Raw genomic sequence first — 14,138 nt, 5'->3', positions numbered from 1 at the left:
AGAACTTACCAACTGTTCATCCAATGTCCTGGGCAGACTGAATTCTGTTGTCCTTTTGGGCCGGTGGCCTTTTTCTTCTAGTCACCGTTTCATTGAGGTCCATTATACTGTGAAATCAGCTCTAGCTTTAGCCTCTGGTGTCGATTTGGTCCTATAGCTCACTGCAAGCCCACAACTCACCTCCCAGACTCTAAATTTACTCTCTTACAATTCCTAGTAATTTCATCTTTTTGTTTTGTTGTATTTAGAAATTTTCCTTAATTATATTGATTTCAATTATGGATATTCTCAAATTCTTTAGGAATGAGGGAGCAAAAATGAGCAAAGGAAGGAAGAGAAAAAGGGAGAGTAGAAGGAGAGAAGAGAGAAAAAGCACAGCTTTTGGTTTTTTTCAAGCTAGCTTTCAAATACACATTTTTGGCTTGCAGATTTTCCATCTGATTGTAGCTGAAGGGGAGGTCCCCTTTAAGTAAGTTAATTAGTTACTGGAACTGGAAGTTTAGTGCTCTTAATCTTTAGTGGGCATTAAAATTCTTCTTTTCCATCTCCCTTGGAATAACCAGTATCCTTTTGACTATTATTGAGAATTTTACATATATAAAATAGTGTTTTTATACTTTTACTACAGAACAGTATATTGTTTCATATATTTGTATTTAGATTCATGGCATTATATCTTATACTACAATTTGGTTTTATCGTTTCATATTAAATAGTTGAGAACTTTTCATTGCTCCTAAATATAGTTGTAATTTATCCGTGTAACATGACAAAATGCTCTTTTCTCAGCACTCTTCTATCTCCTTCATTACTTGACCACTAGTGAAATACACTATTTTTTAATATGTTCATTAGCCTTTTGTATTTTCTTTCTTTTTTTTTATTATATATATGTTTATTGATTTCAGAGAGGAAGGGAAAAGGAGAGAGAAACGAGAAACATCAATGATGAGAGAGAATCATTGATCGGCTGCCTCCAGCATGCCACCTACTGGAGGTTGAGGACGCAACCTGGGCATGTGCCCTTGACCAGAATTGAACCCAGGACCCTTCAGTCTGCAGACAGACACTCTATCCACTGAGCAAAACCAGCTAGGGAAGCCCTTTGTATTTCTTACATCTAGGGTTTCTTGGTTTATTTTCTGAGATACCAATATGCATTAACATTGAATTCAGAATTTGGGGCTACAATTATATTCTGTGCCTCTGATGAATATAGAGGAGTTTGCAGTTTTGCAGAAATCAAATACTGAATTCTGGCTTGTTAGTTTGTATATTTCATAATATATGTTGTACTCTACCTTGGTTTTTAAAGGAAAACAAAAAGGAGAATGACAGATTTTTAAAAATATTTTTTTTATGTAGAGAAAAGAGCAGAGATCGTGAAAGGGAACGGGAGCGGGAAAGAGAGAGAGAGAGAGAACGTGAACGAGAAAGAGAACGTGAACGAGAAAGAGAGCGTGAAAGGGAACGGGAGCGAGAAAGAGAAAAAGACAAGAAGAGGGATCGAGAAGAGGATGAAGAAGATGCGTATGAACGAAGAAAACTTGAAAGAAAACTCCGAGAGAAAGAAGCTGCTTATCAAGAGGTAATTTGAGGAAATGCTTATATTGGTAAAGTTGGGTACTTAATAGCTTATACAAAAATTTTAGAACCCTTGTGTACATTTTTAAAGCTCTGACAACTTCGTTTTTAGCGCCTTAAGAATTGGGAAATCAGAGAACGGAAGAAAACCCGGGAGTATGAGAAAGAGGCTGAAAGAGAAGAGGAAAGGAGAAGAGAAATGGTAATAATCTAGGTTAAAAATAAGTGATTTTCAGATATAAATGAGGTCAAATCTTTTCTGTTAACTAGAAATAACTATAATTGTACAAGTTCCCAGTATAATTTTATATATATATATATTTTTTAAAATATATTTCATTGATTTTTTTTACAGAGAGGAAGGGAGAAGGACAGAGAGCTAGAAACATCGATGAGAGAGAAACATTAATCAGCTGCCTCCTGCACACCTCCTACTGGGAATGTGCCCGCAACCAAGGCACATGGCCTTGACCGGAATTGAACCTGGGACCCTTCAGTCCGCAGGCCGATTCTCCACCGAGCCAAACCGGCCAGGGCTATTTTTATATATTTCAAATAACCTTGAGACACTTTCAGTTCACCAAAATCTTTTTTTCTTCTATTTTTCACATTGTTGCTGTCTACACAAAATTATCTTTTGGCATCCTTTCAAAGTAAATTTGTCATAGAGTAATATATAAAATGAGAATTTATAGAACGTTCTCTGATTAAGAATCTGCACCATTTTTGAATTTGAAGAAGCTTAGATACTCTGAATTGGTTGGTACATTGGGATGGATGAAAGAGTGTCCTCAGAAGACTTCTGGTTTTATAAGTCAAAATTATTGTCTTTATATAACATTTATGGATTATAGGTTTTCCTTAGGTTACTGTTTATTCTTTTGACTATATAATAATCATAAAAAATACGTCTTGTTTTTCACATTTGCTTTATTTGATAAACTGTAACAGTGAACAATTGATTTAGGTTGTTACTAAGTAAAATGTCAAAAATATATTATCATAGTATTTGCTTCAGTAGTATGTTCCATGTGTTCTGTCTTTGCCAGAATTTCATGAAAGTTTCTTTATCTCCAGTTTGGAGATTATTCTTCCAAAAACTTCACTGAAGTTAGGAATCTTCTTCAAATAGTTTTGAACATGAGACATAGAGGGAATTTTTGTAAGTAACCAAAAGGGTGCATGCAGCAACTAGCTAGATAGTATGGGTGTTCTGAATAGTACATCCACTAATGTTATAGAGTTATTTAAAATACTTCTTATTTCCCTGGATTGTAGCTCCCATTCTAGGATTTCTTTTTCATCCCTAGGTTAGAAAGTAGGAAGAGAATAATATAGTAAAAGACATAAGTATTTGAAGAAATAATTGTGAAATAGGTTTAAAGTGATTTTTGCTTCCTATAAGCAAATCTGAAACCTATCTTTCTAGAAAAAAATTTCCTATTAATTTTTTTATTTGGAAACTTAAAAAATAAATAGTTACAAAGCAGTTATTTGCTTATTATAAAAATGTTCCAGTTACAGAAATATCTGATGTAAAAACTGGAAGTTCCTGCACTCTTATGGAATGATAACTTATGTTTGTTTTAGTATTTACCTTGTGGGCCCTCCTGTGTTTTACTTAGATATTTGTATTGTCATTGCTACCTGATAGTCTACTTTTATTCATTTGACGAATTTTGAGTATACATTATATCCCAGCCTTGTGCTAAGTACTGGGCATACAAGAATAAACTGCTTCTAATTTAGAAATAAGTGGGTAATATTGTCAGGGAGATAAGGTACTAAATATAGCATGTGTGAGAGTGTTTAAGGTACGGTACAGGTATGTTCACAGCATTTTGGGAGTACAGAGAGACTGGGGGAGGAGTTGGTCATGGATAGATGGTTAGATTGGGGAAGTCTTTATAGAGAGGTAACATTTGAACTGGATGAAGAGGTTAAGATTTTACTGTAGTCAGAAACCTACCGTTACCTGCTTTGTACATAGATTTAATAGTTGTTGATAGATGTAGATTATATATACATATATAATTGTTAGGTATATCTGCTACTAAATACAATATTTGTTGTATATTTGAAATTCCAAAAATAGGAATAAGAGGTTTGTGTACTCAAGTGAGATAGGCATTACCTTTAAATTGATGCATGAACATGATTTAAATTTTTAATCCTGCATTTCACAAAAAGTACTTTGTAGTATCATTTACAAATGAAAATGCGTAAAATATTTTTGTTCAGTTAACAAATTCAGTAAGATAACTTTCAGTTTTGTTTACTGGTATGCTCTGGTTTCATTAATTAGAAATTAATTACTGTACTTTGAAGATTATATTCAGGGAGCAAATTTATTATAGCATGCTCTCTGGTTTTTATTTTACAGATAAGTCCTAATTCTGACTTGTCTTATGAGTAAAAGACAAAAGACATACTTTTTATTCTTATATACTTCATTTAACATATGAAGTATATGAGAATTATAAAGTTCAAATGGTATGGATAAGAAAAATCGGTTCCCAAAAAAGGGGGAGGGTGTAATTTAAATGACTTTTATGTTAATTTTGCACTTTATCCTTTCTAGGCAAAAGAAGCTAAACGACTAAAAGAATTCTTAGAAGATTATGATGATGATAGAGATGATCCCAAATATTATAGGTATATGCTTTATGAACTCATACTTTTAAGCATTTTATTAGCTATATTTTCCCCTTGTCTACCAGAGAGTGCAAGTTCACTCAGCGGAATAAAGAACGAAATCTTCATATTCCATCTTGTAATCACCCCCATAGCTGATAGGCTTTTCTGGAGTGGGTGGTTGGGCAGTGGGGGGAAGCGCTGTTGGCAAAGAATCGACATTTCTAGTATTACAAATTTTTCTTCCTGTATTTTAAAGAGGTTCAATTTAAAAAATATATATATTTTATTGATATTTTACAGAGAGGAAGGGAGAGGGAGAGAGAGTTAGAAACATCGATGAGAAAGAAACATCGATCAGCTGCCTCCTGCATACCTTCTACTGGGGATGTGCCCACAACCAAGGTACATGCCCTTGACCGGAATCGAACCTGGGACCTTTCAGTCCACAGGTCGACGCTCTATCCACTGAGCCAAACCAGTTAGGCAAGAGGTTCAATTTTCATAGCAAGTTATAATTGATCTTTATAACTGTCTAAAGTGGTCTAGAAATTGTTTTCTTCAAGGATTTAAAGAATGCCACACAGTAATCTGAACTACCCTTCCATCCTCCTCTCCCAACCAATTGATATATTATTGTGAAGTGAGAGTTGGTGAATCCTTTGCCTTCCCTCTTCTCTTTGTTTCCATGGCACTTCTGAACTACTTTCATTCCAGCATTTATGGCATGGTCATAAAATTGTTTTTGTTTGGCTCCCTCTACTCCAGACTATAATTTCCCTGAAGATAGGGGCAATATTTTTACTTCTGAAAAATCTCTCATGTGCCTCACATGACCCAGGCATGTAATAGAGGCATTTAATATATTGGTAAGTTTAATGCTCGGGTGCGAAAACATCACAATTAGCAAATTAAATGGAAAGAATTTCAAGAATTTGATGTTTTGGAAAATGCAAAAAAAGTGAAGTTATTGAATCATAAAATAGCATATAATTTCAACATTCTGAGGTATAATAAAGTGCTAGATGGAGAGAACCTCTGCTTTCTCTTGATTCTTTCACTTTCTTCCACAGAGAAATTATTTTAATTGAAGATACAGATCTTTTCTTAGTGTTATTATTATTTCTTGTGTTACTTTTTCACAGCTTAGCATCCAAGCAAACACAGGTTATGTGTTGGGGTTTCCCTGTGGAATAGGCACAAAATGAGAACTTTCTTTCTCTCTGAAAGCTACTTTTCTGCTTGATTTAGATACTTATTTAGAAAGACTTAACAATGAGGCATGGTTAAAAGTGACAAGACAATGCTCACTTATTAAACAATAACACGTAGAGATCACAATGTCTGCAGATACATAACATGAAGGGTCTTGAGTCTTTTAGAATGCAGTTTTAGTGTAGAAAGGAAGTGCTTTTGATGACATCATGTGCATTAATTGATCGTCTGAGTATTAAATAAGGCCTGTTATGATTTCTTTTGCAGAGGAAGTGCTCTTCAGAAAAGATTGCGTGACAGGGAAAAAGAAATGGAAGCAGATGAACGGGATAGGAAAAGAGAGAAGGAAGAGCTAGAGGAAATCAGGCAGCGACTTCTCGCAGAAGGGCATCCGGATCCAGATGCAGAGCTTCAGAGGGTGAGTTACTATCACGTAACGATATTTTAAGATCATGAAGTCATCTTTTTTTTTTTTTTTTTTAAATATGTATTTATTGATTTCAGAGAGGAAGGGAGAGGGGGAGAGAGGTAGAAACATCAATGATGAGAGTGAATCATAGATTGGCTGCCTCTTGAATGCCCCACACTGGGGATTGAGCCTGCAACCTGGGCATGTGCCCTGACTGGGAATTGCAGCATGATCTCCTCATTCATAGGTTGATGCTCAACCACTGAGCCATGCTGGCCGGGCCTTTTTATTTTATTTTATTATTAAATTTGTTGGGGTGATATTGGTGTCATGTCATCTTAAGCTAACTATGATGTGGTTTAGTTTATAAGGGAAATGTACTTTAATGCTCCATGAGTCTTGTTATTTTGGGGAGGTTATTACTACTTTTTCTTTATATTATTGCACAAAATCAGTATTGGCTCATTCTAAAAATCTTTCAGATTTATTCTTTTATTTCTATGAAGTATTATGTTAAATAAGTGTCTTTTAATGACACTTAGCTAGAAATCACTTTTTACAATGTGCTTTTGTGGTTTGAGTTTCTTGTGTCACTGTTACCCTAAATATTTTGTTTCCAAAATAAAAAATGTTTTTTTATGAACAGTTTGTCATTTAAAGGGAAAAGACTGTCATAGGACATGGCATACCCCATGCTGATTAGGAATAGAGTGTGTCATACAAAGTTTTTAAAATCTGTTGCATGTTATTTATTAACAGAAGCCATGTCTTCTTACATGTCCCTTTTATTTTTCAAAATGAAATAGTGTTCTTTTTTCTGTTGATAAAGTGTTTACATGAGTAAATAGAAAGCTCAGACAACATAGACACAGTAATGAGATTAAAGACCACCTGACTTCTGTTAGCCAGTTATAATAATTATAAATGAGTAGTTACTTTTTAAATGTTACCACACAGGTTACATATACCCCACTCAGACTTAAGTTTTATGAGTGGGATTATCATTTACATGCTTTTTTTGGTGCTTTTAAATCAGGTGTAATCTTCCATCCAGAATCTTACCAATTTATATCCCTCATGCCTTTTTTCTATTGTGGCATATTGTTAGTCTTGTAACATTTATGTTGGGATGATTTTATTTTATCTTTCATAATTTCAAGGGGAATGTTCATATTGTTATAGGCCTTAAGAGTCTTAAATTCACTCCATTGTCAAATTGTTCGTGAATGCAGAGGTGGCTACCACCCTTAGTCATTAACTAGGAAGAAGAAATAATTGTGGCCGGCTGGTGTGGCTCTGAGGTTGAGTGCCAGGAGGTCATGGTTGGATTCCTGGTCAGGGCACATGCCTGGTTTGCGGGCTCAATCCCCAGTAGGGGTTGTGCATGAGGCAGCCAATCGATGGTTCTCTCTCATCATTTATGTTTCTTTTCTTTTTCATCATTGATGTTTCTATCTCTCCTCTCTCCCCCTTCCTCTCTTTAAAATCAGTAAAAAAAAAAAAAAAAAGAAAGAAAGAAATGATTGTGTATGACCAAAGCTGAGGATTTGAATTTCCTCTCATGTATGGTCTATACTATTCTGAAATAAAACTTCTGGTTATACTAATAATTTATTTTTCTTTTTTAAATCTTTACCCAAGGACACATTTTTATTGATTTTTTTTCTTTTTTTTTTTTTTTAAGAGAGAGAGAGAAAAACATCAATTGGCTGCCTCCCAACCCACCCCGACTGGGGATTGAACCTGCAACCTAGTTATGTGCCCTGACCAGGAATTGAACCGGCAATCTTTTTGGTGTATGGGATGACACTCCAACCAATTAAGTCACCCAGCCAGGACTCTAGCTATAATGTCTTCAATAAAATTATAGAAACATCCTTTATATTTTGACGTAGCCAGCTATTTATTTTGTATTTACCTTTGTTAATCTGAAGGGTTTTTATAATACCACTGAAGAATGATAATGTTTGTAAAATCTTTTTTAAAATTTTCAAAGTATCTCATCTACTTTACAGATTTACTTAGCTTTCTGATTATAGAAGTGAGCAATGTTTTTCACTATTAATGAAGAAAAATAGAGGTTTTTATAAAGATAACTAGAGGCCCGATGCAAGAAATTTGTATAAGGGCCTTGGCCCTGTCCCCAATCCGCCACTGAGGCCAGGGCGCTTCTGCCGCCTCTGCTTTGTCCCCCGGCTTTGTCCAGAAGGACATCTGGTCTAATTAGCATATTATGCTTTTATTATTATAGATATAAAACAAAAAGCCAGTTGAATTGAGTATAGTTGTGGTCTGAGTTAGATAATATTTTTGTTGTTTTAGATGGAACAAGAGGCTGAGAGGCGCAGACAACCACAAATAAAGCAAGAACCAGAATCAGAAGAAGAGGAAGAAGAAAAGCAAGAGAAAGAAGAAAAACGAGAGGAACCTGTGGAAGAGGAAGAAGAGCCGGAGCAGAAGCCCTGTCTTAAACCAACTCTGAGGCCCATCAGTTCTGCCCCATCTGTTTCCTCTGCCAGTGGCAATGCAACCCCCAACACTCCTGGGGATGAGTCTCCCTGTGGTATTATTATTCCTCATGAAAATTCGCCAGATCAACAACAACCTGAGGAGCATAGGCCAAAAATAGGACTGAGTCTTAAACTGGGTATGTTAGCATTTGTTTCCTTTCTTCTTTATTTTCCCCTCTACAAACACCTAAATTTTGCCTTAAGGAAAAATAAATTATGTGCTGCTTGGTAGGTAGACAGAAAAAATTCGAAAATGCCTTTCTAGCTCACTATTGTTTTCATAGTTCTGCTAGTGCTCCTATATCTGCAGCTGCCTCGAGTTCTGAGAAGAAATGAAAAGTTAAATTTGCTAGCACTTGTGAGTAGTGAGTTATTTTTTACAGTTGGGATCTTTCTCTGAGATTTGTGGAAGTATATTTTGCACTGTGTTTGAGGGGATGGTGGGTTATAAAATGTAACATTTCAAAATGAAGTCATCATACTAATAGAGTGTTTTTACTATAGGTGCTTCCAATAGTCCTGGTCAACCTAATTCTGTGAAGAGAAAGAAACTCCCTGTAGATAGTGTCTTTAACAAATTTGAGGATGAAGACAGTGATGATGTACCCCGAAAAAGGAAACTGGTTCCCTTGGATTACGGTGAAGATGATAAAAATGCTGCCAAAGGCACTGTAAACACTGAAGAAAAGCGCAAACACATTAAGAGTCTCATTGAGAAAATCCCTACAGCCAAACCTGAGCTTTTTGCTTATCCTTTGGATTGGTCTATTGTGGACTCAGTGAGTAGTAAATTGTATTTCACCATTTTATTGTAAGTAGTTTTGAGTATAGCATACAAATTCAGTCGATGCCATTAATGACAAGTAGTGATGATAATGTAGCTGGAATCTTGACATTGCTGAGAATTTAGTAGATTATTGGAGAAATTAGTGGTGGTACTTGAAGTCTATTTATTTATTTATTTATTTTTTTTTTTAAGTAAATCTTTATTCAGATTATTACAATTATTTCTCCTTTTTCCCCCCATAGCTCCCCTCCACCCAGTTCCCACCCCACCTTCTGCCCTTACCTCCCCACCACTGTCCTCATCCATAGGTGTATGATTTTTGTCCAGTCACTTCATGAACCCCCATACCCCTTTCCCCCTGAGAATTATCAGTCCACTCCCTTTCTATGCCCTTGATTCTATTATATTCACCAGATTATTCTGTTCCTCAGGTTTTTAATTCACTTGATTTTTAGGTTCGCTTGTTGATAGATATGTATTTGTTGTTCATAATTTTTCTCTTTACTTTTTTCTTCTTCCTCTTCTTTAAGAATACCTTTCAGCATTTCATATAATACTGGTTTGGTGGTGATGAACTCCTTCAGCTTTTTCTTATCTGTGAAGCTCTTTATCTGCCCTTCAATTCTGAATGATAGCTTTGCTGGGTAGAGTAATCTTGGTTGTAGGTTCTTGCTATTCATCACATTGAAAATTTCTTGCCACTCCCGTCTGGCCTGCATAGTTTCTGTTGAGAAGTCAGCTGACAGTCGTATGGGTGCTCCCTTATAGGTAATTAACTGTTTTTCTCTTGCTGCTTTTAATATTCTCTCTTTGTCTTTTGCTCTTGGCATTTTAATTATGATGTGTCTTGGTGTGGTCCTCTTTGGATTCCTTTTGTTTGGGGTTCTGTGGGCTTCCTGGACTTGTAAGTCTATTTCTTTCACCAGGTGGGGGAAGTTTTCGGTCATTATTTCTTCAAATAGGTTTTCAGTATCTTGCTCTCTCTCTTCTTCTGGCACCCCCATAATTCTGATGTTGGTACGCTTGAAGTTGTCCCAGAGTCTTCTTACATTATCTTCAACTTTTTGGATTTTTTTTTTTGCTTTTTGCTTTTTCGGTTGAGTGTTTTTTGCTTCTTTGTATTTCAATTCTTTGACTTGATTCTTGTGTTCCTCTATTCTGTTTCTGGGTCTCTGTATAATATTTTTTATTTCAGTCAGTGTATGTTTAATTTCTAGTTGGTCCTTTTTCATATCTTCGAGGGTCTTGTTATATTTATCGGCCTTTTCTAGGATATTCTTAAAAAGCCTTATAACCGTGGTTTTGAATTCTATATCCAGTCGTTTGTTTTCCTCCATTTCTTTCGTTTGTGATCTGATTCTTTGACGCCGCATTTTCACTCTTCCCTGAGTTGGTAAGGTAGATTTGTGTGCTAGGTTTCCAATATGGCCCAGTGGGTCTGCCTCCCCAGTTAACCTGAGGTGGACACTCTTGGTGCACCCCTTTGTGGACTGTGTGTACAGCCTTGTTGTAATTAAGTCTTGATTGTTGTTGGTATCACTGGGAAGAATTGACCTCCAGGCCAGTTGGCTGTAAGGATCAGCTGTGTCTATGCTGGGAGAAGTTCGGTGCTGGAGACAGCCTTATAGGATTAGACTTGCCAAATTGCAATAGCCTCTGTGCTTAGCTTGGATGGGGTGGAGTCTCAGTCTTGGCTTCCTGTCAGCCTTACCCTTGTGCGCACGTGCGCGCCTTCAGACCTCCACCTTCCCTGGCTCCTGAGTCTCTGCCTGAGAGTCCAGACTCCCCCCACAAGAGCGTGGGTCCCCAGGGGCTCGCCTGGAACCAGGGTTCAGTGCAGTCAGGAACCTCCGACTCCCTTCCACTAGGGAAAGCCTGTGGCAACCTCCGCAGCCTTTGTGCGCACTGGCACGCGCGCGCGCTTTCAGTCCTCCGCCTTCCCTGGTTCCCGAGTCTCCACCCGAGAGTCCAGACTCCCCCCACAAGAGCGTGGGTCCCCAGGGGCTCGCCTGGAACCGGGGTTCAGTGCAGTCAGAACTGGGGCCCAGTGGAGTCAGAAACCTCCGACTCCCTTCCACGCCTTTGTGTGCACTGGCGTGCGTGCGCGCTTTCAGTCCTCCGACTTCCCCGGCTCCGGAGTCTCCGCCCGAGAGTCCAGACTCCCCCCACAAGAGCGTGGGTCCCCAGGGGCTCACCTGGAACTGGGGTTCAGTGCAGTCAGAACTGGGGTTCAGTGCGGTCGGGGGCTTCCTTCCCCCTTCCGCCAGAGAAAGTCAGCCAGGCTCTCAGCCGCCCTTCCTCTCTGCGCGCACAAAGACCCTTTGCCGTACCTCCAATTCTCTGTGAGCTTTTCTCTTTCCTTCTAGTTGTAGAATTTTCACTCAGCCAGCTTTCCTGTGGTTCTGGATAGTGTCCGTTCTGTCTTTTAGTTGTAGTTTTGAAATTGTTGTGCGAGGCAGCAGTTTAGGTGCTTACCTATGCCGCCATCTTGGTTTCTCCTCGGTACTTGAAGTCTTCATAAATTAGAAGTAAATGTATCTTGATATATACCTCTTCCAGTGTGAAAGATTATATTTTAATGTTATGAAAAAAATCATACGTTTTTAGACTTATTTTGAAGTGTAATAAAAATTTTCTTTAATTTAGTAACCGTACTTTATTTTTCAGATATTGATGGAACGACGAATTAGACCTTGGATTAATAAGAAAATTATAGAATACATAGGTGAAGAAGAAGCTACATTAGTTGATTTTGTTTGTTCTAAGGTTAGTCTTTTTCTTTCTTCATCCGCAACATTTGTTTTATACTTTAAAATGTTAGACACTTTCTAAAATGAAATATCTTGCAGGGTTAAGTCCATGATAGTTGAGTTTCAGTTAAGAGATTCATGGCTACTTAAATGAATTCCTCCACCCTATTTCAGACCCCTATGCTGCATGCTTTCATTTCATGGGTAGAATTGCTGGCTGCTGCCAATTTTGCTCTCTCCCTGCCCCTGAGAATGCCTTGCCCCACCCCCTTCTTGTCTTAATGGTTAGAATGGTGTTGAAGTACAGTTCAGGTGTTGTGGAGATAGCTGATAGCATGTCTCATCAGTTTCTTTGTCAGTCATCCATCCTTTGGAGGAGGAGCAAAATAGTTTTCGGCAGAGCATAATCTCTCTATATAAAAGGCTAAGTGACCATTACGACCAAACAATCAGAACAACCAGTCACTATGACGTGCACTGACCACCCGGGGGCATACACTTAAGGCAGGAGGTGCCCCCTGGTGATCAATGCACTCCCACAGCCAATTTTCCCTGGCCAGCCAACCTCCCACAGTCCCTCCCCTCGTTCTTCCCCCAGGCCAGCAGGCCCTGTCCCTTCCCTCAGCCAGCAGGGCACAGCAGCCAGGGAAGGAGGAGCGGGAGAGGCAGAAAACCACATGGTAGTGGGGTGTCAATGGCAGGCATTGGCGTTCGGCGTCAGTTCCTTCTGTGCCTGGCCTCCTCTTCTGACCCTGCCCCCAGGCTGGGGCAGGGAACCGGGGGTGGGTGGCGGTGGACACTACCCCTTTTCCGGGGGGGGGGGGGGGGGCAAGAGCTGGCTCCCTCTTTGGGGACGGTGGCCTACCTCCTGTGCCCTGTTCTCCCCTCCCACCCCTAGCTGGCAGGCCCCAATTGGTGCCCACCCATCGCAGTGGCGGTGCTGCAGTGAGGGAAGGAGGGGCGGTGGCGGGGGCAGGGAACCGTGATGGCGGCGTCCAGTGTCCATTCCTTCTGTGCCCAGCCTGGCGACCATCGCCTCCTCTTGCAACCCTGCCGGGTCCTTCGGGCCCTGGGCTGGGATCTGTGGCAGCAAACGTGGCCCCTTTCCCAGGGAGGCCAAGGGCCGGCGGCCAACCTCCCACAGTCCCTCCCTCTCTGTCCTTCCCTGTAGCTGGCAGGCCCCGATTGACCCAGTCCCAATTGGTCTGGCCCCGATGCGCCCTGAACACTGGCCAGGCTTAGGGTCCCCACCTGTGCATGAATTTCATGCACTGGGCCTCTAGAATTTATTAATTGATTACTATGCTGTGGATATCTTCTTGAAACTCCCCCAATCTTCTTGAAACCTCCCAACAAAGAAAAGTGTAAGTTACAAGTATCCTCTAAGACAGTGGTCGGCAAACTGCGGCTCGCGAGGCACATGTGGCTCTTTGGCCCCTTGAGTGTGGCTCTTCCACAAAATACCACGGCCTGGGCGAGTCTATTTTGAAGAAGTGGCATTAGAAGAAGTTTAAGTTTAAAAAATTTGGCTCTCAAAAGAAATTTCAACCGTTGTACTGTTGATATTTGGCTCTGTTGACTAATGAGTTTGCCGACCACTGCTCTAAGACATCACAGTAGAAGTATCATATTTTTGGAAAGGAATAACTAATTACATTTAAGAAAATGCTATTTTTCTCCCTATTTTAACATTAGGAGTAGCAGATTTAGGTTGCCCTTTACAGTTACAATTATTGTAGCATTAAAACTTGTAAGAGTGGATTTGAATTAGAAGACAGATACTGTAGAGATTAAGGGCCCAAGTTATGGTGTCAATTTTCCATTCCAGAGAGTGGGATTTGGGGAATTAAGAAATTTATAGAAACATTATTCATCCACAAGAAATTCCCATACTAGTTTGAAAGAATCTTAAAATTACTTGACTATCTTGCTTTTTTGGTTGGTTGATAGTTTTTTATTTATTTTCAAAATTATAATTTTTTATTTCTTTTAGGTTATGGCTCATAGTTCACCTCAGAGCATTTTAGATGATGTTGCCATGGTAAGTTAGAAATTCAGTGTTATTAATACATTTATTTATTTATGTATGTATGTATGTATTAAAATACATTTTCATTGATTTTTAAAGAGAGGAGTGGAGACAGAAACATCCCTGAGAGAGAAACATTGATCTGCTGCCTCCTGTGCACCACCTACTGGGGATCTAGCCTGAAGCTCAGGCATGTACCCTAACCAGGAATCAAACTGAT

General features: G+C 38.9%; 1 protein-coding gene across 2 annotated transcripts in view; it reads left to right on the top strand.

The window, feature by feature from the left end:
• The window catches only part of RBM25 (RNA binding motif protein 25), a 47,430-nt gene that overhangs the window by 29,299 nt on the left and 3,993 nt on the right, over positions 1-14,138 (top strand). For both annotated transcript variants that reach the window (XM_080650280.1, XM_080650279.1), the window contains 8 exons: positions 1,366-1,588; positions 1,697-1,786; positions 4,166-4,239; positions 5,701-5,851; positions 8,165-8,489; positions 8,857-9,131; positions 11,807-11,905; positions 13,883-13,930. In XM_080650280.1, coding sequence (XP_080506406.1) covers positions 1,366-1,588; positions 1,697-1,786; positions 4,166-4,239; positions 5,701-5,851; positions 8,165-8,489; positions 8,857-9,131; positions 11,807-11,905; positions 13,883-13,930 — 1,285 coding nt within the window. The remainder of the gene's footprint in view (positions 1-1,365; positions 1,589-1,696; positions 1,787-4,165; positions 4,240-5,700; positions 5,852-8,164; positions 8,490-8,856; positions 9,132-11,806; positions 11,906-13,882; positions 13,931-14,138) is intronic.

The sequence above is a fragment of the Plecotus auritus genome (genome assembly GCF_963455305.1).
Source record: "Plecotus auritus genome assembly, chromosome: 1".
Classification (NCBI taxonomy): Eukaryota; Metazoa; Chordata; class Mammalia; order Chiroptera; family Vespertilionidae; genus Plecotus; species Plecotus auritus.
Note: the sequence above shows the minus strand (reverse complement) of the source record. Positions and strands in the feature narration are given on the sequence as shown.